A 24802-nucleotide genomic window follows, 5' to 3' on the forward strand; every position below is an offset into this window, starting at 1 on the left:
ATTGGCTGTCGAGATTCCACGACGAAGAATGCGTAGCTGTGATTGGTGGTGAGCCTAGTCATATGTTCAACGTCAACCAATAGGATGAGGGGTTGTTAAAGCGCTACCACTGTGTGGGAAACATTACTGTAGTAGTTAGCCATAACAGTAGGAGATTACACCGCGTATGTCTTTAGTCTTTAGACAAAAACATTAAAAAATACATTATTTTGAGCTGTTATTTTGTATCGGCTGAAAGAGGCAGTAGACAAGGATGCCAGAGGACAGAGTTGACAGACCACACATGGTGACATGCACCGCTCCAGTCAATATAGCTGTCATCAAATACTGTGAGTATCATTCAATAGTCACATTTTGTAGTTTTGTGTTGAAGTGATTGTGAGGTGATGGTCTAACTAACCAGAGGTTCTTAAACTTTTTCATGTCAAGGACCCTCAAAATTATATGTATTTGGCTGCAGACCCCCAAATATTTTGTGCAAATACATTTTTGCTAAAATAGGCAAAATATAAAATACGGTCAAAGTGGTTAAAATGATTGTGACGATATATTAACTATTTTTTTGCTGGGGATCCCTTGGGGGTCCCCGTACCCGACTTTGAGAACCAACTATATATCTTGAATAAATAAAAGGAAGCTAAGATACCGGCCAGAACCTTATTCAGAGTACAACTGCAATCATGCTGTTGGCCACTGAGCAGCTCCACTGGAGCAGTTCAGTGCCTTGCTCGAAGGGTGAGTGTTGGTCTTTTTCTTCCCCAACCAGATCTTTTCTGCAGGTCCGGGGAATCAAACTGGGAACTCACAAGCACACGCTTCTCTAACCTTCTTATTAAACAAACAACTTGAACTATATATTAACAGATCATTATATAGTGTTTAATGTTTATGAATATACATTTTTAGGGGGGAAGAGAAATGAGGAATTAATCCTGCCAATCAACTCCTCTTTGAGCGTCACACTCCATCAAGACCAGGTACAGAGTATTCCACCACTCAGATATCGATTTTTATCTCTGTTATTAACTTAATAGTTATGACTTCACCCTCAAGGATCTCATATTAAAACTTAATGAAACAAACTTGAATGTTAATGAAATGTAATGCTTCTTCCTTTTTTATATTTTTGGACATCATTTCATTGAATGAAGATGTTTATACATTTGGACGCAGACCAATTAGCTCAGTCTAAGCTCAGCTCAAAACATATAGGCTAAGTGAGGTTTGCATGCTGGTAAAGTTTGTTCAACTCTAGTATTGTATTCTCGGCACTGGGATGCTTCGGCATTAATACATAATTAAGTAATTATAATAATAATAATAATTTAGTCCCCTTTAGTTATTTTGGGGGTATTTGGTGTATACCCTGTACATTTTCCCATGTGTAAAATTTGTCCTCTGCATTTACCTATCCTAATTATTAAGAGCAGTGGGCGCAATACAGTGCCATGGGAGCAGTTATGGGTTTAGTGTCTTTGTCTTGCTCAGGGACACCTTGCTGAATGGATAGATGGGCTGTCTGGGAATCGGAAGGTCTCCAGTCTTCCCAGTCTATGTGTCAACATTTTTTACTGCGTATTCTAACAAAGCTAAATTATTCATGCTTTTGTTTTTAATGTTAAATAAAATGTGAAGCTAATATATTGCTAGCTTCTGCTTTTTGATCAACTTCTATTTTTAACACTGTCTGTACATTTATTCAATTTGTGTATTGTTGCGTTGTGTATGTGAGCAAGCACCCAGTCACATTTCTTCTAAATGTACCCTAACCCTAACCCTGTAAAAAAAAAAGGAGATTCTGAAATAGATCTGTCTTTACCTCTTTCCATCCAGCTGAAAACAACCACAACAATTGCTTCCAGCAGATCATTTCAGGAGGATCGCATATGGCTCAACGATAAAGAGGAGGACATAAACCATCCCAGACTGCAGTCCTGTCTGAGAGAGAGTGAGTCTTTTATTTTATTCATTTTTTTATTTATGTCTTTCTTTTTTTTTGCATAAGAAGGTTAAAATAGCAAAAAGGTTGATTTGATGAGCAAGCCAATAGAAATGAATATGTCAAAGTCATTGAGATGTATTGTTTTGTGTTGTGCTACCTCAGTTCGTCGACTAGCGAGGAAGAGACGCAGTGATGGGGAGTCCGGTGTGGATGGGATTGGTTTGTCTCATAAAGTCCACATCTGCTCTGTCAACAACTTCCCCACGGCTGCTGGACTTGCCTCCTCTGCGGCTGGCTTTGCTTGTTTAGGTAAAGCATAATTTATTTGTACAACAATGTTGTCACCTAATATAGCAGATTTTCCAGCTAACAACGTGACACAATGCGTTATTAGGCTTAAGTTTAGTGTATGCATGCATATGTGAGATGATTTACTGTATCATTTCACCCCATCAGCTTATTATATCTGCTGAAAACTCTTAACCAATGCACAAGTGAAACGGCACAGATGACACCAATGGAAAATCATAAATCAATGGTTGATTTTAAATACTAGAACAATAATAACATGAAGAGGCTCTCAATACCTTGCTACTAACCTTAGCACAATGTTTTTACATCACTTAACTTGGTTTGAAACGTTTGTATCAAAAGGCTTTTAAAATAAAAAACAAACAACTAAAATGTTTCCTTGGCTCCCCATCGCATTGTTGATGCATGTTCCTGTTCCTGTCCCACCCTCCCCTCCTTATTCCGTTGTAGTGTACACCCTGGCGCGGTTGTTTGGCGTTGAAGGAGAACTGTCTGTGATTTCAAGGCAAGGCTCAGGCAGTGCCTGTAGGAGTATGTACGGTGGATTTGTCCAGTGGATCATGGGATGCAGAGATGATGGCAAGGACAGTTTAGCCCAGCAGGTGGAGCCAGAGAGCCACTGGCCTGAGCTCAGAGTCCTTGTACTTGTGGTAGGTCTTTCTTGTGTGTTAATATTTGTGGGAGAGTGACAACATTTAAAGGTAAAAATTACAGGAAGGGAAAACATATATGATCACTGCTGTTCGTGTTGTTAAACAGAGCATCTAACACACTTATGTTACTGTCATTTGAGTTTAAGTTCATGTTTTGGGGTTCATTCATGAAATGTACTTACGATAAAGCTCTGATCCATAATAATCCATATTGAATAGCGGTGTTCCACTGTCCTGCATGCCATCATCTTTTTTTTTTACCTCAGCAATGGTGTGCAATTGTTTGGTAGAACAATATTAATAGGCTTATATAATATCCTGCTAATGTTTTAAAGGTAGGGTAATATAAGTGATATTATTTGGTTAAAACAAAAGTTTTTTTGTTAAAAGGTTAAAGCACTATATTCTGATAGTAGTCATTGCTATAGAGTGTTTGTTTAGTAACAGTAGTCTCCCTTTTGTCTGCTCATTTCTTTGTATCATCACTTCTAATTTCACTTGTTTAATCTGACTGAGTTCTCTATCCTGATTGGATAAAATTGGTATCCCGGCCTGATAATGCATTTTCTGTTTAATTAAGAGCTGGAGCTACATTGAGACTCCTGTTACTGAACAAACACTCTATAGCAATGAGTACTCTCAGAATATAGAGCTGTTTAACACTTATTTTAAGCAAATAACTTATCCTTTAATCAGAATCAGAATAATCTTTATTGTCACATCTCAGGTTTACAGGTGTAAAGAAGTGGTTGAAATTCTTTTTTGTGCAAGCTCCATTATTTTTTGCACAAAAACAAATTTCACCCACTTCATTACACCTGTAAACCTGTGATGTGACTATATTATTTGGTCCTGTGACATCAGTGCTTAAACTATGTAAAACTATCTTCTCATTTAGGCTACACCAGGACCCATAGAGAGAGAGAGTTCTGACACTAGCGTTCACTTCTTCGGGCCAGGTCTTCTACATAGCCGTCTATTGGCGAATAGTGACAAAGCCCTAAACCGGAAGTTCATGGAATGCATTGAAGTCTACGGCTCCTTGTAACTATTTCCAGTTACATGAACCACGTGACCGGCGCTGTTTCTGCCCCCTCATTGCGCAACTCTCTAATACAAGGCTCTGGGCTACGCACTGGAGCAATCATTTAATTTCACTTTCACTGTGAAATTAAATGATTGTGTTTATAATCCCATCGCGTGTGGGAATAACTTGCCAAAACACCAGATGTATCATACAAGCTGACAAGGCTTTGGAATGCGTTTGTCAGCTTGAACCAAAAAAATGATATGATGAAAGGATGTCCTTTTTCGGGGAAAAAAAAACAAAAGAAATAATGATATGACGAAATGATGTTTTTTCCCTGTCTAACATGCTGAAAATGCCAAATAAACAAAAGGTTAAAAAAAAAAGAAAAGCTTTACACACCCTTTCGTAATTCCCACGTTGGTCTTTATTTACGAGCAGGTCCACACTAAAATATAATAGAAATGTAATCGTCTGTTGGAGATGAAAAAGGATAGTTGTATTTTAAAACAAATTGCCAGATGCCAGACGGTTTTAAGAAGAGCTTTGTGAATGAGGCCCATTGTGTGCATTGTCATAATGAACACAGTTTAACATGATTTCCTTTGTTTACTAGGCGAGTGCTGAGCGGAAGCCTGTGGGCAGCACCTCTGGCATGCAAACCAGTGTAAAAACAAGCCATCTCCTTAAGGTATTTACCATTCCTTACATTCCTACAACCCACCCTGTCAGACTTCTGTCAATACTGACACTATAAGATACGCCTTTATTGATAAGTGCCATGCTATTAATCCGACAGTCCATTGTTACGAAGTACCGTTGATCCGACAGCTACCAATATATCTAAGCCTAACCCGAACCATAACTTCACACTAAACCTAACATTTGTTGGACTGTTGGTATGTTGGAATAATGGGCCGTCAGACTAATGGACTAATGGGCAGCTCTCTATTGATCTACGGAGGGAAATTCTGGTGTCACAGCAGTGAAGAGTGAAACACGGGTACAGTAACAATACAAATCAAGAGCCAAACCAAGATGGATACAAAAAAATACAAAATTAAAATAAATATCAAAATAGTTAGACATAGTTCTGACATCTGCACTGGATCTCTGAGTGAATCGGTTAACATACAGTATGTACAGTCTACCTGTAAGTATAAATGTACAATCTATCACCAGTGAGTTATTGCTGATGAATATATGAATGGATGTATGTACAGACTATCAACAGTGAATATGAGAATTAATATATGTGTACAGTGTCAAAGGCTTTCTACAGTGAATACTTGAATGTATGTACAGTCTACCAACAGTTTGGCATTACAATTGATCAAAACGCATTTGAATGTGACTTGAGTGTTCTTACTCCCTGAACTCTCTTGTCTATGCAGCACCGGGCTGAGTCTGTGGTCCCTCAAAGAATGGAGGAGATGATCGAAGCAGTACACAGGAAGGACTTTGCCACATTTGCTGAATTGACCATGAAAGACAGCAACCAGTTTCACGCCACCTGTCTTGACACATACCCACCGATATTTTACCTTAACAACGTGTCTCGTCAAGTCATCAGTTTGGTGCACCAGTATAACCGGCACCATGGGGAGATAAGGGTGAGATAATGGATTGGTTCTTGCCCTGAAAAGGGGTAAGGTTTCCCTCCGGGTTTTTTTTCAGGTCTTGTGGTATGACTGGACCACCTGTCACCTTCGCTTGGTTTGAAGAAAAAATAGCACAAAGGAAAATGTGTCGATTTTTTTATTATGTAAAGCTAGGAAACCCCTAAGGCAGAGAAGTGTACATGCAGCACTGTGTGGGTAATTACAATACAGTCTTTCCACACCTCCTGACGTTCCTGTCTATCCAGCCTCAGATTCTCCTCCAGATCACAATGTCTAACTGAACACATACTATTGTGTACAGTATATGCTTGACAGATTATGGCAACTGGTTCAACTAGTTGGTTTGGATGTGCATGTGCATGACTGGCCAAATTGAAAGATCATTATTCTCATGCTATTAATAACGATAATTTGATTATGCCCGTAGTTAAATGTAGTTACTATGGGCAGGCTTTGGATGACAGCCTTAAAGAAATAAATACATTAAAAGAAATCGTTTCATATTACATTTTTATCCTCAAAAGTAATTACTCAATAATCAATTATTCTGACCCATCCCTAATAGTTAGCATGCAGTGTTTCCCCTATTATATACAATATGCATTCAGCACCGGTGCAATATGAAATATGACCACTACTGCCATAAGATGGTCGGCTCCATCTTATGTCTTTATAAACTAAAGTTACATTATTTTGTACTACCAGTACAGACACTTCATAACCAGTTATAGACGTGTGAGGAGAGTAGAGGGCTACATCCAGACCCATTGAAAGAGAGTTCTTTCCCCCCGATATAAATATTTGCCATCGCTGCTACAGCTTCATCCGTGGGGAAACACTGGCACCTAATAACTTATGCAATGAACTAATGCTTAGATGTTTTGGGGGTAAGACTATTCAACAGAGAATCAGTATAATACTACACCATGACATAATCAATTGATAATGTAGGAAACACCAGGCAATTGGACATAATCATTTGGATGAATGTGCCAAAGCATTTTGAAATGTGCTCAAAAGAAAGAGGTTTATTTTCTTATCTGCACAAGTGACTAGATGATGTAGAAACTTAGCAAAGCGGCAGAGGAAAAACTGTGGCTGGTAGTAATACCAATAGTGAAGCAACATTGTGTATGCGCAGTCCCTACTTGCCACAGGAGGAGGGAGCGCATAGTGTCTAGTACAGATGATGTTCCTGTTGAGTTGTGTGCATGCACATTCAAGAACCATCATTTCTAAATGCAAATGATGGTCGATTTTTGAATGAATGGGTAGGCTATTTATTTGGCATTTATTATTAGACAACAATCTGAAAAAAAGTATTTTGTTGGCCTGGTGGGGGTGTTTTTGGCCAGGCCTTTACAATTGTAGAACACTGAAACATAAAGACGACATGTGGTGTCATGCCAGGTCAGCAGCCCCTTTCAAAGTGTCACAGTTGATTTACTTTTCACTTCTTTTTTTGTTTGCTACATGAACCCAAGCATCCCTATTCTGGGCATGTCATAACACAAACATTCTGCAGAAATAGCAGATCTACAGGTTCACAACGCATCGCAACCCATCAATAGGATAAGGATAAGGATAATTCCTTTAACAGGTCCGTTCATGAAAGTCCTTGCCGTCTTGTTTCCAATGAGGACCTGTGAGCAATTAGGGGTTAAGAGTCTTGCTCAGGGACATATTTCATTTCATCGACACATTTGCTGGCCTGGCCTGGAATTGTACCTGGGGCAACCAGGGCCTTTGGCTCCCTAGGCGGGCTCACTAACCACTCTGCTATGGCCGCCCCATGATGTCTATTATTTTATTTGTTTCTATTTGTCCTGGTGAATGTGTATGTGTTGTTGGTTGTGTTAGTTTTTTGTTTGCATCATCTTAGAATTGGCTGTTCTAAGATTTTTTTTTGTACTTCTCAGTTTTACTTCATTGTCTTTCAGTAAGATTCAGCTGTGAACAATCTGACTGTTGTGACAAAGTCTCTGGCCACAATGCGTTAGCGTCCTGATGTAGCGCAGAATAAAGAAATGTGCATCTAGCTAAAGTCTTGCACCTGCTCTACATTTCAACGTAACTTCTGTTATGGTGTAATGAAGATGTGAAACTTTGTGGGTGTGTTGTGAAACTATGACGAAAACGAAACGTGTGAAACATTTATAATATATGCACTCTTAACCTCAGTATGTTGATTTCCCTCTCTAGGTGGCCTACACATTTGATGCCGGGCCAAATGCTGTGATCTACCTTCTACAAGAGCATGTCACCGAGTTTGTCCAGGTGGTCCGCCATTTCTTTCCCCCAGAGACCAATGGAGGACAGTGAGTTAACTTTCAGCGAACTTGCTGAGCTTTAATGTATCTTTCACCCAACTATGGTACTGTAGGGCAGTGGTCCTCCAAAGTGGGGTTCGGGGACTCCCAGGGGTCCTTCATGGGGTTCTAGAGGGTCCCCAGCTGAATTTGTTAATATAGCATCGAAATCTGTTCAACCACTGTAACCCTAATATACAACAGCTATTTGAAAATAGCAGATTTACAAGCTCACAACGCATCACTTTTGAGCTTGTAGATCTGCTATGGGGATCTGCTATGGGGTCCTCTGCCAAATACACATTCATTTGGGGGTCCCTGACTTGAAACATTTTGAGAACCACTGCTGTAGGGATGCTCATGTATATGAAATACACATGAATATTTATAATATACATTTTTAACTCAGCATTACATTTCTTTACCTTGAGCTTTCTTATCTTAACAGCCTCTATGTTATGTTGCAATTGAGTCATGCTCTTCCATCTCTACAGGTTTCTTAAGGGTCTCCCAGTGGACCATGCAGTCCTTTCTGAAGAGCTGAAGCAAGCTATTGGTCTAGAGCCCATGTCAAAAGGACTCAGCTACATTATTAGTACCAAGGTACCAACTTAAGACAGCCCTTCCTCATTGTAATTTGCCTGTGCCTTTGTGTCATGGCCTGCTGTGCTATCTACGTAAGATGCAGCTCTTCCTTGTGTTATGTAGGGCTGCAAAATATGTACAAATATTGTGTTAACATCATTATCTTTCAAAAGCAATGCTTTAGGTCTATGTTTTTTTTTATGACGTGGTATAGTTGTCCTTGCTTAGGTAAATATTGTGATTAATTTACATATTTGGTATCTCTGGGCATAAACCTGTCTATATGTTGTACTGTTGCGCTCATTCATATTACAATTGTACCTATTCTAATCTATTCTTTGGTGGTATTGAGTGAACAGACTTGTATTTTATGTGTTTCAGGTTGGGCCAGGCCCTTGTGTTTTGGAGGGCCCCAGCCAGCATTTGCTTGGACCTGAAGGGTTGCCTAAGAAGAATGAGTGATGCCCTTTAGCACGATAAACCACAAGCATCAAATCTACATTGAGAATTGGGAATCTCCATTGGCAGATGCATAGGACTATATGAATAGTTTTAACAAGGTCTGATTGTTCAGCTGTAGAGTTAGAGGTTGTTGGTTCCAAATGTCACTAACTGCATATGTGACTGAAAGGTGGCTGGTATTGCATCTAGTGTCTACAAGTACTACCATAAGTCCTTGAGCAAGGCACTGAAACCCAACCAAACTGCTGCAGGGTTGCAGTAGGGCCTACAGTGAACCAGGCACTCTGACCTCTCTGAAGAAATGCAATGCATTTTTTTTATCAAGAGAGCTGTGCTAAAAGTCACAGATAAAATCAATTAGCTAGTGTACGTTTTCATCTCCACCTTCAAAAACACCCCTGAAATGTACCTATATTTCATGTTCTGTATATTTTAATAAAATCTATTTTACTCTATGTAATGGGTGTCATGTTTTGTTCTGCAGGGAGACATTTAGTGATACTTAAACATACTTTGTGTTATCTCTTTTTTTGGAATGTTGTAATTAAGTACTGTAAAGCAGTGATTCTCTGCCCTTTAAATTTGGAGCCCTCATTCAATGCCATTTCGACTATGCACCTGCACCTCTTGATTCTAGATTATCTCAATGTCACTAAAAACCAAGCTTCAGACTCCCAAAACAAACTGATTCAACTACTTCTTGACCTAAAGCCCATGACCCACCCAATTCCAACACACTTTGCTAGCCTGGGATGGTTCAGGGTAGAAGACAGGGTTAAAGGGATAGTTCACCCCCAAAATGACTTTTTTGTTTTTGTCACATTCCTAAGCCAACCACTGCCGGTCATCAAATTATTGGCTTTGGAATGCGACAAAAACAAAAAAATATCCATGAATTCAAGTCTCCATGGGGTGACTAATCGATAGGAAAAGAAAGTCATTTTTGGGGTGAACTATCCCTTTAAGCAAAACAAATGGGATTGGTATTTAAAGATAGTCAAAGGGGCAGTGCCCTCAATACCCTAACTTAACTACTTCTCCAAAGTGAGTGACACCCACAATCTGGTACTACCCAAATACAGAACAAACTCTCATTCTACTACTCTGCCACCAAAATGTGGAATGCCCTGACAGCTGACACCATCCATTAATGTAGTTGTGTTCAACGTAGGTTCGGGAGTAGAGACCGCCCTCTGCTCAGCCTCTCACGTTCATGATCAAGTTCACCTGCGCTGCTTATCTCCCACTCCACGCAGCAATCACCACAGTATAAATACACCTGCTATTGTATCATTTACCCTTTTGATTTCGCTCGCGTTGTCAAAAATGCCCTCCTCCTCCCCAACATTCCTCCATTACGTTGCTCTCCTAACATTTCTATCTGCTTTCCTCCAGGAGCCTCGGAGGGGGGAGGGAGGGGGGGGGGGGGGGTAGCGTTCGGAGCAGAGGCGACAGACAGCTCCAGGGCCGAGCACGCGTGGTCGTCTGGCTCCCGAGACTACACCCCCCACCCTGAGTCTCTCGCCCCACCTCGGGCTCCTCATCAATACACATACTGCATCTCATTCCATTCAATAAATACTGTTTAACTTGAGCAGAAGGTGTGGTCTCTTACTAGTGAAAAAGAGGTAAATCACTGGTTTCTTTAAAGCTGGCCTGAAAAAACATCTATCAGGAGACCACAAGGGTAGATAAATGCAATTTTCTGTAGAAAAGAGGTGTCATTCACTACCGCTGTTTTTCCCTTTTCTCCTTTGTACATATAGTGTTTTGTATTTTTTGATGACATGTATTTTGTGTTATTGTTATGCTATGTTGATGAATTGAATACATAGGACCACAATGGAAACAAGTCCCCAGGACTTTTTTTTGTGTTATTCTTTTAGCCTTAATGTCTGACTGTATAGGCTACCACGTGCTGTTTCCATTTTTGACTAATTAAGTATTCAATCAATTAAATACATTGATTGCAATAGCCTATATACATTTGTTGTTAGACATGATTTGGTCTGATCTCTGATATTTGGTCTGCCATATTTGGTCCAGAATTCCTCTACTGTAGAGATAACCAAAATAGCGATTATTACAATATTCTCTAGTTGTATTTAAATGTACATTATGGTGAAGATTAACTATGAATCGTTTAGCTGGGAGCGCCTTCAAGGACCGCTGGGTGTCCCTGGACCTCACATTGAAACCCATTGTTATGGCTCAGGTGCACCAGGTGGCAGGTGCACTGGCAGAGGCAGAGGGGAAGCCCTCCCCTATTGCAGCACTGATATAATTTGGAAATGACGAGTGGAATGGGGTTTGGCCTGTTTTGCCTACCTTTGTGACGAAAGTAAAAGTATCGTAACTTCCTCGTTACTGTCTATAATCAGCTGCTTTCAGTCGCGTTTGGAGGGTCTGTCTGTCTATCTGTTGTTAGATACGTGATGGGGAAGATAGAATGGGCCATGTGGGCCAATGAACAGTCTCTGGCGTCGGGATTCAGTGAGTATATGTCCTTATAGAAATAGGAATTTAGTAAAGTTAGTTTTGTGTTATCTTAATAGAACTATTGGAATATACTCAGCTGAAGTGATTGTTTTTTAGCAAAAGTTGTGGCCTGTTTAGAAAAAGTTGAGGCCTATTTCTCAAAAGTCGGTTGCGGCGAATTTGAACATTTATTAAACATTTATTACGGACTATTGCTTATTTTAACGGTGTGTTTCTGTTTGTCTCCCGACTTCCTTTTTAAGTTCTCATTGCATGTGGCATCACAGCGGTGGCTGGAGGTTTCCGTGGCTGGGAGTATGCTGCTTATGGAATGTATCCTTTAATAATTTAACCTTAAAATGATTAATACAAACAAAACATTGCTTATATACTAACATTTTTTTTTCAATGAGCTATCACCTCTATCTCTCATGTACAATTATTATGATATTGACCAAAACACCTTTTATTATAAGTGTAGACTACCTACTGTCTAGGGACAGAATAATCTGATATGGGCTGGGGTCAATAGCTTAATGAAATCCAATTGAGGTTTCAACTTCCATGCCATGAAATGGTTTGAAAACCCTTGCCTTAATCAACAATTGACTATCAACAACAAAGACTTCTCAAACACTGATGTTGACATTCCAATCAGATCTCACATGTTGAGTTTAATGTAATGCCAGATAGCGTCAATCTCTGTCTCTGATGTAAGGTTTTCAGTCAAATTCTAAACCATATGAGAATAAATTAATCATTTATACATTTGTTTAGTGTCCTCACTACAGAGAAAGACGGACAGACAAGACCATTTATTTGTATAGGCTAGGTTACAATAAACCTCAATAAAATGCAGTGCAAACAAAGGGTTGGCTTTGATTTAAAATAACAGAGTTGTAACAAATGTGCAGTTGCAGAAAACAAAGTCCTATTTTGAGAGTAAAGTATCCTTGACAGAAGCTCAGAGGTGCAGGTGTGTTTGTGTGTCTACTGGAGTACCCAAGAAGCAAGAGAAGCAAGGGCACTAGTGTGGAGAGAATGTAAGTGATCCATTTAAGCCACTGAGTTCTGGTCACCGGGATGTTTTTAAGTCTAAATGTAATTACCAATTATTGCTTATTAAGTGAAGCCTCTATCCAACTTTTCTCTTATCATTTCAGGGGTCAGTACTGCTTCACTGTTTGCGTAAAATGCTTTGGACCACTGACCAGGAACTACTATGTCAGATCATTTTTACATGCAGCGTGAGTATCTTTTCCTGCTGCAAGTGTTTTTTTTTTCTATACGGCATTCTTTTCATTCATTCCCTCTACAAAAAAAGACACAATTGTGTTTTTTGTCTTTTGCTTTTGTTGACATTCCTCTCCATCATTACCATTGTTTGAATGTAATATTTCAATTGATCACTGATAGGCTTCATCAACTTCTTTCTTCTTTCACAGACTCTCTGTTCCTTGTGGTTTTATGCTCTCTACTGTCCTTGGATGCGTCTCCCTGGGCATCGGCAGCCTCATCTACCTACTGGTAAGTTTGCGAGCCACCACCAGTTTAGAAATCGTATTAATTTGTTTATTTAATAGGGACAGAGCATATTACTGAACATCGGTATAAAACAAAGATGTAAACATGCTGAGGTTTAGCAAGAATTCTAATTTGCATCCATAGTTCCTAGGCAGGTATTAAAAAAGGAACACTACAAAAGACAACATGCAAATACACTTCTACAAATAAATACTACAAGTAGAAAAAACAAGGAACAAAATGCATGTAAAACGTCAGGTTCAAAAGGATCACAGTTCAATCAAACATTATTTTTGGTTGGGAGCACATGTTACAAAGTTCACCTTTTGAATAAGGCAAGTTATTAAAGGTTCATTTGAAACAAGGAAACAGGAACAAGGAAGGTTTCCTGTACTTGTTGGAACCTCTATTGAGACATGCTGTATATTTATGAAACCTTGCCTTAAGAATGTGACTCTGGTATTATGCCACCCACTTTGAATAATGTTTGTAAGTTTAACCAGCTACACATGTTGTATGATTATTATAAGACAAAGTTCAGCTGGATGACGTCCAGTGTATTACTTAGAATGACTCAGTTAAAATGTAACCATATGTTTAAGTAACACCTATTCCTCTTATCTACCTGATCTAATCTGCCTGTGTTATGTATTTTTACACTATGTAATTGTTTTTGTTTAATTTGTTTCTTATGTTATTAATACATATACATGGTAATGCATTTTATTTGTGTAGTTCCTTTACAGAGTTCAATAATGCTTAAGATAACATATTTCTGATTCTTTAAGACTGTACTGTGGGAGAAAGGGAGCTAGAGAGAAAATACTTTGAGCCACAGGGTGCAGTCTGTGAACTGAAGAATATGTTTGTGTAGCAGTTAGTGACTTCCTGGTTGTCTTGCTTTCTAGGCAGCAATTCGAGGTGAACACTGGGAGCCCATACTTCCAAAGAAGGACACCCGCAAGCCAGCAGGAGACACTATCAAAAGCCCTCCTCAGAACCCTCCCCCAAGGCCACCCCCAGACATGCGCAGGAAACCAGCCAAAGACCTAGAGGCAGCCGCCTACGACAACCCCATCCCTGTGACTGATAATGAATACTATAAGAAGTAATATTATCCCTGTATGTTTCCACTGCACTTCCAAATATCCCATGTACTACCAAGATTTTTTTTCAAATGTTTTCTTTAGATTCTGAAAGTCTTTCTGAATCGTTTTAAATTTTGTTTCTCAAACATTTTTAAAAATGTTATGAATTGGTTGTGACTCTGTTTGGGAAACACTGCTGTAGAAGGAGGACAAGGTAGAGTAGATTATTTTAGATATGCCCTTAGAGGAATGCATTGGGAAAACATATTGATATGAACTGAAAGATTAAAATGTACAGTATCTAATAGTTTGAGCATGTTTTATGCTCATATAAGGCTTAGGAATATGTATTTATCTTTTCCATTTTATTTGTAAATAAATACCCTGCATTCCATGCAACTAAAGTATCTATCTGTATTGCAGTTACTTTTAGACATAGATCTGTGTAATGCTTCTGGTTTTGCAAGTTCTCGCTTCAATTCACAACTTCCTTCTCTTGTGGCGACAGTTGTAATTCTGAGACATTGGACTTACCTCTCCTCTCACAGAGAAAGGTCTAATATCTCAGATTCAACTTGTTAGTGTCTTAGATACTTTTTTATAACAAATGTACCATTGTTAATCACAATCAACCTATTCCCCAGAATATGAAAGAATATAATAATTGAGTTGGTGTATATATTACAGCTAGCACCTTTTATAATTAATTGTTAATACTATACTGATAATTATTTTAGCCTTGCCATGCCCATGAGTGCCTTCAGAGTCATCAGAAGAATACGCCACCTTGTGGCAATAGAAATCCTAATAAATGTATATTATACAATGATTTATCCATACATTTCATACTGCAACATGGTTTGGGCAAGCAATTTCAGAACGATCTCAATTGTATTTTTCGGCTTCAAAAATGTTTTATCAAAATGATTACTTTCTCTAACAAATTCACCATAGTTCCACTCCTCTGTTTCAGTCTCTTAGAATTCTTCCCATTTTTTATTTAAATAACCTTCAAATATGCATTTTCTTGTTTCAATCAATTCACAAACTACTCCCATCTGTTTTCAAAATATATTTCAGTTTAATGAAATTCATAGCCATAACACTAGGTCAGCCGGTGATCTTCATGCCACTTTTTTCAGGACAACAGCCCAATTCTCCATACAATTTAGAGGACCACACTTTTGGAATTGCTTGCCGCCTCATATTAGAGACTGTGCTAGCTTTAGCTCTTTCAAGAGACAAACACTGCAGCTATTATTATTAAACTTAAGTAACACATCTCAACCACTCTGCTGTAGAGGGTGTGTGTGTATTTATAAAATATACAGGTATGTACAAATATATATATGTATAGTCATATTCCTATTTCTTATGGATATTTTGACATTTCTATATTTGTTACTGTTATTATTTAGATATATTCTATAAATCTATATATTCTCAGCTTAAGATAGCTTTTATAAAGGCCACTCAACAAGCCCATCTGTTTTTTTTTGTTGGCCTCTCTGGCATTTTGATTTATTTATTTTTATCCTTTCCATATAATTTGTTTTTTCCATTTTGTTTTTATCATGTCGTTTTTTAAACGTGCAATAAACTAAACTAAACTAGGTCATGATGTATATCGGTCAGATCTGCCTTGGTCTTGAGGGCTCATTCTTTCTGGGCTACCAAGATAACATTACTACTGCCACCTACTGCTGTTTGAATGAATTGAGTAATCTATTCCACTGGTTCAATTTCACTATTTTTATTTCATTTATTTATTTCATTATGGTTTACATGATCACATTAATTTACTTTTTTTTTTACTTTTTACATATTCCATAAATGAAAAGGAGCAGGATGAAGATAAATCGTATTTATACCTGCCCCTATCTACCACTAAAATCATCAAATAATAGCTGCTTTGTCCAATGGCTACCAACCAGTACATCACCATGATTCATCAGAAAATAAAAGAGAAAACTAAACAAACAAAAAAAATGAGAGAACAAAGAACGAGAGTACAAGGAAATAAAACACAAACAAGCTAAAAAGGAAAATGTAACCAAAACTGAGAGAACAATGAATAAAACAAAAACAAATTAACCATCCAATTCATACTCTTAAATCCCCAACGTGGGTATGGGGTTCCGGGGGGTCCTCAGCAAAATTAGGAACAGTTTAAGCCCTATTTTATACTTTGTCAAAAAATGCAAAAACAGCTGATCTACAAGCTCATGTGTGAGCTTGTAGTTTCATTGTTCACATTCATAATGCACATGAACAAATGACACTAGGTTTGTTTCATGCAACACTTTATCTTTATTAAGAGTCTTGGCATTACATTTTGAGTGTGCCATGTCAAGGGCGAACTGAGGGAGTGGCCACAACCAAGTACAGGCAGAAGAAAAGAGATAAATTAACTTAACAGTAAAGTGTAAAAGAATTCAACTTCCCCATTTTAAAACAAATAATATATTTCCTAAATTATCATATTTGTGACATCCCCATCTTACCTCTGTCTGGGCTAGCAAATAATATGTGACTTGTTAAGATCCGATCTGATCTGTTCAGTTGTTTTGAATGGTTCAGTTGAACAGTTGTTTATGGTTGGCCTAACTAACCTCATGACTAAGTGACTTCTGTTTTTAGAGGTCTGATCTCACAGGGGGAAATGGCAATGACAAATTGGGAGAGCAAATGAAAAATAATGAAAAACAAAAACTACCAGCGACTCTCTGCATTTCTTGCCCAGTCACTTGCATACAACTACTGATTGGCTCCTGCCAATTGCCTAGCCGACTAACATGCAAGTAACAGAATTTAAAATGTGACCTAACATGAGTTATGTAGCAATGCTACTTTGCTCTTCTTTCCCTGATTCAGTCAGTTGAAAAATAACTTGCAGAGTGTTGTTGGTCTACTTAGTACTTCATAATCAAACTCTAATCACGTAATAACCTCAAATATTTCACCTTTATACCAGGAAACAGAAAAATATATCACAAATGCACCATTCTGTGTCACGTGAGAGTACATTAATTCTCTCTAATACTGCTAATGAGAACAGACATGTTGAATTTGTGGTTGCAAACCATTGTACAAAGTCAAGGAAGTAGTATGGTACGGCACCAGGATGATAAATGTTACTGTAGTTACATTGAATGAATGGATGATGAATTAATGAATGAGAACCATATGACTTTTCTAATGCAACAATTAAGTATGACAATTGTTAACCGACTTGCTCACAGTGCATTATATTGAATTTAAAGTGCACTTATCTCTCTAAAACAAGAGTTTAATGTATTGCCACACTGTCAAATAAAGCAGAATTTGTCTCTCAAATGTATACAAAAAAATCACACCTTGTGTGAAGGTAGCGGCGCCTTTGATACATTTTGTCATCGATATGTGTTTATAATGTGTTTATAGCCATGTGTCACGTGAAGCTTGACCAATCATTTTGTTGATGGGTCTGACCAATCAGAACGCTGACGGGTCTGACCAATCAGAACGTTGACGTGTCTGACCAATCAGAACGTTGACGGTGAACACGGACAAAGTCAGGTATAGAGCAGGATTCGCTCTATACCTAAAGGTATAGAGCGGCTAGCGCCGCTAAAAATAATATTGACGGGTCTGACCAATCAGAACGTTGACGTGTCTGACCAATCAGAACGTTGACGGTGAACACGGACAAAGTCAGGTATAGCGCCGCTAAAAAAAGTGAAATAAGATCAAATAAGTCAATACAAAAACAAAAGTTTTCTGAAAAATCATTATAAAGTAGTACCATTCACAAAGTTGTCTCAAATCGGTGTAGAGTAGACCATGTAACAGATAATAAGCACAAAGTTTTAATCTTCCTCTGATTGTTCATCCTCAGATGAGTTTAACATCTTATTTGCCAAAGCAAAGTCTCTAATTTCCTGAGGAGTACGGATGTACGAATCAATCTCACTGTCTGAAATGTCTTCATCACCAGTTACCTCCTTCATCACTGGCCTCTCTACTCTCCTGACCTTACATTTCTTCACACAGGGAGGGGCAAACAATGCTCTCTTCCCCCAATGTGATGCTGAGGCCTGCTTTTCCAGACTGGCTGTGCCATTGTGCTGCTCAATACTAGTGCTAGGATCTTTTACATGCTGAAGGGAATCAGCTTCCACACAGGATGTGTTCTGCTCCACCTGCAAAGAGATTTGGGAAGGTGATGCCTCCTCTACATGTATATGGTTTCCAGATGAAGCATCTTCTAAAATGGGTTGGAGTGTGTTCTCATGTGATCGTAGGGCACTCCTTAACAGGGCATTCCTGTTCTCTAGGATGTCACCCACCAGTCTCATCACACTGTCTGGCGTCACCACTTCCACTACCCAAGGAATCTCTCTGCCTAGTTTACACAGAACCTCCTTGATTTCAGTTATTCTTTTCAAAGCCGTCATGTTCTTTTTCACCTTGGCCAGCCGACAGAACTTATCCAGTGTGTACCTCAGGCGGATTTGAGTGGGCTTCAGGGACTGCCAGGCCAGGAAGATGGCTGCCATCAAGATGGGGAGGGGCTTGCGGCCTGTCACTATCCAGGCATCTCCTGCCAGCTCTGCCAGATCCACAGCACGCTTTGTCAGGTCCTTGTTGTTCTCAGAAAATTCCTCAGGAACATCAAGGGGACTAATTTTGAAACTTTAAAGAGAAAAATTAAGAGAGCCTCATTAACAGGAAAGTTCAGGAATATTACTATTTATCATATTTACACATAGTTAGACATGGATGTGTGCAGTTTGGAGGTCTATGAGATGAAGTTGCAGCTCCTCCCAAAAGTAGGGACATACAGTAGCTGAACTATGCTAAGCTCACCATTCAAAATATGTTCAAGCTACACACAATCATAAAAAGGCATCTGTGAGTTCCCTTTAAATCCCACCTGTTAGTTAAGGCCTTCCCAGGATGTATTGTATGTATTGACAGAAGCAATGAGCTTGAAAACACAGAACAAAAAGTCTAACAAAAGGTCTAGTGGGCTTGACATTCTTTTGTCAAATCTGAACTAAGACCAAGCAATCTGCTCTGTGCATAACTGTAGTCCCAAGTTTTCAGAAGGTGGCATTCCCATTTGTAGTTCATTTTGCCAGCTTTGTTTGACTGGCTCGGCAGCATGTTTGAACCGACAACACATGACACCTCCACATGTGTTTACAGTTCAAATTTGCTACTGAACCAATCAAATGGAAGATTAATTGGAACAGATATGCCACCTTGTGAAAACTGGGACTACAGTTATGCACAGAACCTGAATTAATTCATCCCAGTTCAGGTACAACAGCTTCAATAAATGCCAAGCGCTATTGAAAAAGAAATGGGGAAAAAAGGAGCTTCATCCAACTTGCAACATTAATTAATAATCTTATTTAATTCCAAATATAAAATATTACATGTTCAAACTAAATTCTTAAGGCTACATGCATATTTATACATATATTATTTTCTGACAGAATATTATGCAATTACTTTCCTCAACTGGTTAAACTCTTTTGGAAAGTGATCTTTAATTGAACAACATTCTCCAACCATACTACATGCCATGCTAACTTAATTTAATGCCAGCAGCAAGCTAGGCGATAAAATGCAAGAGTGAAAAGTAAACGTGCAAGATCTGAGTAAATGGCATGAACTCTACTCAACAAATGACATGGTAAATACTAAATAGTCACGTAAGTAGAGTGTAAAGACTATTAAGTAGTACAAAGTAAGCAGCTAAATTTCAAACCCAGCATCTGTCTAAGCAACATTCAATCTAAATAACATACAGTACTTAGCATGTGTATACGTCAATCTGTATTAATGATGCACAAGATGGCCACTCTGCTCGTTCAATAGTCGAAGTAGCTCGGAAGTAATTAGTAACAAGAGTTCATTACAGTAAGGACACTGTCTGAAATGGTTACTGGGAGCAGTATGGGTTAGCGCCCCATGCTGTGTCTTCCGTGAGGAAGAAGCCCAACAAACCCGCGGTGAGGCCTTTAGGAGGGCCATTCCATTCCAGCGTACCGCAAGCAGAGCTAATACCATTAGACGGCCCAATCTAGTGGTATCGGCCCAAGGAACCATCACGCCAGAAGGAAATGTTTGGATCGGGCGGTGCACCTGATCTGGCGCAGCGCTCAGGTCCTGGACCTGGTGAGACGAAGGAGGAGCCCGGCGAGGAGACAACCCACAGTGCCTAGTCCCTCAACGTGCCAGAGCCTCCCCGAGTCCCGGCAGAGTACTTCCGGAGAAGCGGACTGAGTGGCCCTGTCTTTCCCTATAGGACTGACCGTGGGTGCTACTGGGACGTAAGTCGGGGCTTGATCAACCCTGGCTGGGTCACCTGGGCGAGGGTGTATGTTGTATGTTGCGAGACCCGAAACACCCTATGACCCCAGGCTACAACACTGATGATGCGTCCCAGTTGCATCCATGTGATGTATTTCTTTATTATATATCTGTATGTACTCTTATTTCTTTTTGTCCTGCATTATGCATGCACTGTTCAGGGTGTATAGTGTTGTATATTTTGTTCATTATTGATGGTGTTTCTTTTGAGTGTGATGTCTTTTTTATGGGGCGGCCATAGTTAGTGAGCCCGCCTGAGAGCCCCTGGTTGTCCCAGATACGATTCCAGGTCAGGCCAGCAATGTGTCGATGTGTGTCCCTGAGCAAGACTCTTAACCCCTAATTGCTCCCAGAGCGCCGGCTCCCAGAGTGAATGGCAGCTCACTGCTCCTAGTTGTTATAAGATGGGTAAATGCAGAGGACGAGTTTCACATATGCGCATATATATACATATATAGAGTGACAAAAACACCCCAAGGAGTGGGGACTATTCTATTTTACCCTGCTGTATCTACAATACCCTTCTTGCCCTATAACTGTATCTTAAGCTGCTGTGCTGCCTTTTGCGACTGAATTTCCCTCGCAGGATCAATAAAGGTCATATATAAATCAGCGGTTCTTAGTGGGGTCTGGCGACCCCTGAGGGTCCTTGGGGGGGGGGGGGGGGGGGGGGGGGGGGTTCCAGTGGGTCCTCATCAAAATGAGTAACAGTTGAATTTCACTATTATTTCACCAGCTAGGTTAGCGCAATGAGAATGACTTAATAAGAATTCGTATTTGGATCAAAACTAAAGAGGTTTTGCATGTCTCTCCTTGCTCTGCTCTTCTTTAACTGTCTCGCTCTACTCTCCTTTCAAATAAATAATGTAAATAAATAAACATGCTAAAAAATACATCTTTTTTTTATAACAGCCTCGCACATACTTACTCCTGGACGAAGGTTCCCAGTATGTCACAGAGACCAGCCGATGTAGCTTCAATGTGTAGTAACTTTACCATCTCCTGATACACCACTGACATCACCAAGGGGTCAGCCTCCAGCAGGCCAGCTATACTTCCCATGGCAATGGGCCAATTGTATATCCTGCAGCTGACAAGCACACAGCAGCCAACAAGAGCCTCTTTTTTCACCAAGCTGACTTTGATGAAATTGGGATGTTGATAGGCTCGCTTGTAATATGTCTGTGAAAGATCCTCCGTGTCCTTGTTGAGCCTGAGGACCCGGCATAATGCAGTCACTCGTTGCAGGCCTTCAAGCATACGGAAATGTTAGGAACAAGAGCGCATGAAAATAAGCCAATTCTTGACAGTATTGATGCAAATAAAACTATTATTAACTTTGTTTTTCTTAGATTGATTGGGAAATCTTACCTTTAATCAGATTAATACAGGGACGTTTGGCCACACCAACACTTTCACTGTATCTGATATCTATGGGTAAAAACAGAAAAAACATTTAAATTAAAACCAACTGGTATTTTTTTAAACATAGACCCCTTAACAGACGACGTCACGCTGGTTGCAAGCGTCAAACCCATTCTGTCAGGTCTCGCTAGGGAGCGCAGCACTAGCCAACACACAAGAGGGAGTTGGGGTGTGCTGAAACCAGCGCACCGCAAAACAGGTTGTGAATTGATTGCATGAAACAATCACCTGTGCATCCAGTCTCAATGTTGGCAAACAAATAATTGGTCTATACATTTACAGATACCTCAACTCATTAGTGACTTTGGCTATTTACTCAAAATTGTGTGTGCATTTTGCACTTATAAGGATTTGCACAACACAGGGTAACATGTACCATTGCTCACCATGACACTTGATGATGATTGATTGATTGAATGAATACATTAGCAGTTTGTAAAAAAAAACACAGGAAAGTACAGTTCAATACAAGGTCTGCTAAGAGAATTTTAAACCCAAGAAAGCCTATGGCTTGTTTCCATTGTTTCCATAACACATGGTCTTCACAAATGTCAAATATCCCATTAGTTTATGGAACATTGCACCTGGGGACAACACTCATCCACACACCTTCAAGCATATGGCATGTGGTGAACAGAAAGATCCTCCATGTTAATTGGTCAATTTCTAACTCGTCAGTGAGTGTACAAACATTGTCTGAGTTAAATGAGAGGATTTTACTGTGTGTCAGCACTAGAAAACGTAGTTGTCACTACTGCATGTCTCTTCACAAACTCCTGACAGTATGATACAATCATCTTCTTTTAAAATAAAATGTTATACCTGTGCCCTCATTGAAGTCAACTGTGAGAAGTCCTTCATTTAGAACAGACCCGCAGTCAACGCAGACCTTATGCTGCTCTGAATAAAAGCCATCTTCACTTATGTTTGAGGACCCACAATCCGGACACGTCGTCATTTTACACTGGCCGATTATTGCATGAAATGAATATAGTAATATACGGCGCAATAAAAACAATCTGCTGACTGAGTATAACAAGCAAACATCACTTCACCAAACAATAACAAATGTTTCAGGAAATGAAGAAAACGAACGACCAATAAACGTTGCTTAAGAGGCGGGCGAGCAAATCAATCCGTGTAAACACAATTCGCACACTATAGTTCCGTTTCTTCTTCTTCTTCTTCTTCTTCTATCGTGTTTTATGGCAGTTTGCAACCAATTAAGGAGCATTACCGCCACCAGCTGGACTGGAGTATAAAACTATAAATTATACACTGCAGACTAAATTAAAAGAGTCCATTCAAATTGTTCTCCATTATGCAGTTCCGTTTCGGTCAAACGTTCCAGACAGACATCCAGACAGAGACAGACAGACAGACAGACAGACAGACAGACAGACAGACAGACAGACATGACAGACAGACAGACAGACAGACAGACAGACAGACAGACATGACAGACAGACAGACAGACAGACATGACAGACATGACAGACAGACAGACAGACAGACAGACAGACAGACAGACAGACAGACAGACAGACAGACAGTTGGCTTTTACTAACTTTAAAGATAGTGAGTTTTCTTTTCTCAATCTGGCTTCCACACAATTAAATCGGAGAACCCACGTTCTCATGCTATTCAACAAAAATGTGGAGGAGTAAAGGAGTCCCTACTCACTTTCAAAACTGCCCTAAAGATACACCTTCAGGAGGCTGCAATTCGAAAATGGCCCAAGTCCCAACCTACCCCTACCCTACCCCCCCCCCCCCCCCTTTTTTTTTCTTCTCTTGTACATACTCTTCATACCAGTAACCTGAAAGCTGATTGTATGACATTTTGTATAGTGTGTATATCTGTCTGTCTATTATATGTCATCATGTGATTTGTGTGCATGGGGGATCATCTTAAACAAGCTCAGTGCTTAATAAGTCTTCCAGTTTAGTAGACCTTGTTGTGAATATGTACTTCCATGTACTGATGTTCTCATGTCTTACTAAATAAAGTACATCAATCAATCAATCCTCCTTGATCTCTCTGCCGCTTTTGACACCATCGATCTAGGGATGTGCACAGATAGACTCTAGGTGGTGCTAGAGCACCTGCCCTTTGCCCTCTTGACCAGATGTGCCCCTTTTAGTCCAAGCGTTTCGGGTCATATTTTGATGGAATCGTGCACTTTACGATACAAGCATGAAATTTGGCACACAGTTAGAGCATGCCATAAGGAACATTTTTGGCTATAGGGCCATCGCAGATTTGTCCTGTGGTAACCATGGCAGCCATTTTCCAAAATGGCCTCCATCTGCTGTTATTTTACCAATAACTCAGGTGCTAGACCACCTAGGATCTTGATTCTGGTGACTAATCCTACATTTTCAAGGATGAGGAATACAGTGGTACTATTTAGAATTGTCTTGTGGTAACCATGGCAGCCATCTTTCAAAATGGCCACCACCTGCTGTCATTTTACCAATGACTCAGGTGCTAGACCACCTAGGATCTTGATTCTGGTGACTAATCCTACATTTTCAAGGATGAGGAATACAGTGGTACTATTCACAACATGCTAGTAACTACCTAACTAACTACAGTACATGAGGAGGCTGATACTCGTGTCATATTACACCTAGAAGATGCTGTGAAGAAAGGGTATAGCAAGGTGACAATACGCACAGTAGACACGGATGTGCTAGTCCTGGCAGTAACGTCAGCCCAACGCCTCCACTTGACTGAGCTGTGGGTTGCTTTTGGAACTGGGAAAAGTTTCCGTAACTTAGCAGCTCATGAGATGGCAAGGGCATTAGGCCCAGATCGATGCTTAGCCTTACCCATGTTCGATGCCTTTACTGGATGTGACACAGTGTCATCTTTTGGAGGCAGAGGCAAGAAGACGGCATGGGAGACCTGGAAAACCTATGGTGACGTCACACGTGCCTTCAGTTCCTTAGCTGCCATCCCAGACAAAATAGATGACTGGATGGAGCCTCTGGAGCGTTTTGTGGTATT

General features: G+C 39.7%; 3 protein-coding genes across 4 annotated transcripts; 2 read left to right on the forward strand and 1 right to left on the reverse strand.

Moving 5' to 3' along the window:
- The first annotated feature begins 116 nt into the window (after positions 1 to 116).
- mvda (mevalonate (diphospho) decarboxylase a) lies at positions 117 to 9367 on the forward strand. Its single transcript, XM_084048552.1, has 10 exons — positions 117 to 329; positions 907 to 977; positions 1834 to 1948; positions 2105 to 2251; positions 2705 to 2904; positions 4551 to 4625; positions 5329 to 5547; positions 7759 to 7874; positions 8360 to 8468; positions 8832 to 9367. Exons 1-10 carry the CDS (start codon positions 254 to 256, stop codon positions 8910 to 8912), a joined length of 1209 nt encoding a protein of 402 aa, XP_083904678.1. The 5' UTR covers positions 117 to 253; the 3' UTR covers positions 8913 to 9367.
- Positions 9368 to 11257: 1890 nt separating this feature from the next.
- Positions 11258 to 15441, forward strand: cyba (cytochrome b-245, alpha polypeptide). Its single transcript, XM_084058899.1, has 6 exons — positions 11258 to 11405; positions 11654 to 11723; positions 12359 to 12433; positions 12554 to 12637; positions 12836 to 12917; positions 13823 to 15441. The coding sequence occupies exons 1-6, from the start codon at positions 11348 to 11350 to the stop codon at positions 14024 to 14026; spliced, it is 573 nt and encodes a 190-aa protein (XP_083915025.1). The 5' UTR covers positions 11258 to 11347; the 3' UTR covers positions 14027 to 15441.
- A 1919-nt stretch (positions 15442 to 17360) lies between these two features.
- brf2 (BRF2 general transcription factor IIIB subunit) lies at positions 17361 to 22834 on the reverse strand. Of its 2 annotated transcripts, XR_014600479.1 has the most exons (5): positions 22613 to 22834; positions 21737 to 21796; positions 21294 to 21615; positions 17692 to 18676; positions 17361 to 17602 (listed from the first exon to the last, which is right to left on the reverse strand). XR_014600479.1 is itself a non-coding variant. In XM_084052876.1 (4 exons), exons 1-4 carry the CDS (start codon positions 22746 to 22748, stop codon positions 17851 to 17853), a joined length of 1344 nt encoding a protein of 447 aa, XP_083909002.1. In that variant the 5' UTR covers positions 22749 to 22834; the 3' UTR covers positions 17361 to 17850. The 2 variants fall into 2 exon arrangements, 1 of the variants encoding a protein (XP_083909002.1); XM_084052876.1 differs by having other exon boundaries at positions 17361 to 18676.
- Positions 22835 to 24802: the final 1968 nt, after the last annotated feature.

Source organism: Gymnoscopelus microlampas (assembly GCF_963454915.1).
Source record: "Gymnoscopelus microlampas genome assembly, chromosome: 1".
Taxonomy (NCBI): Eukaryota; Metazoa; Chordata; class Actinopteri; order Myctophiformes; family Myctophidae; genus Gymnoscopelus; species Gymnoscopelus microlampas.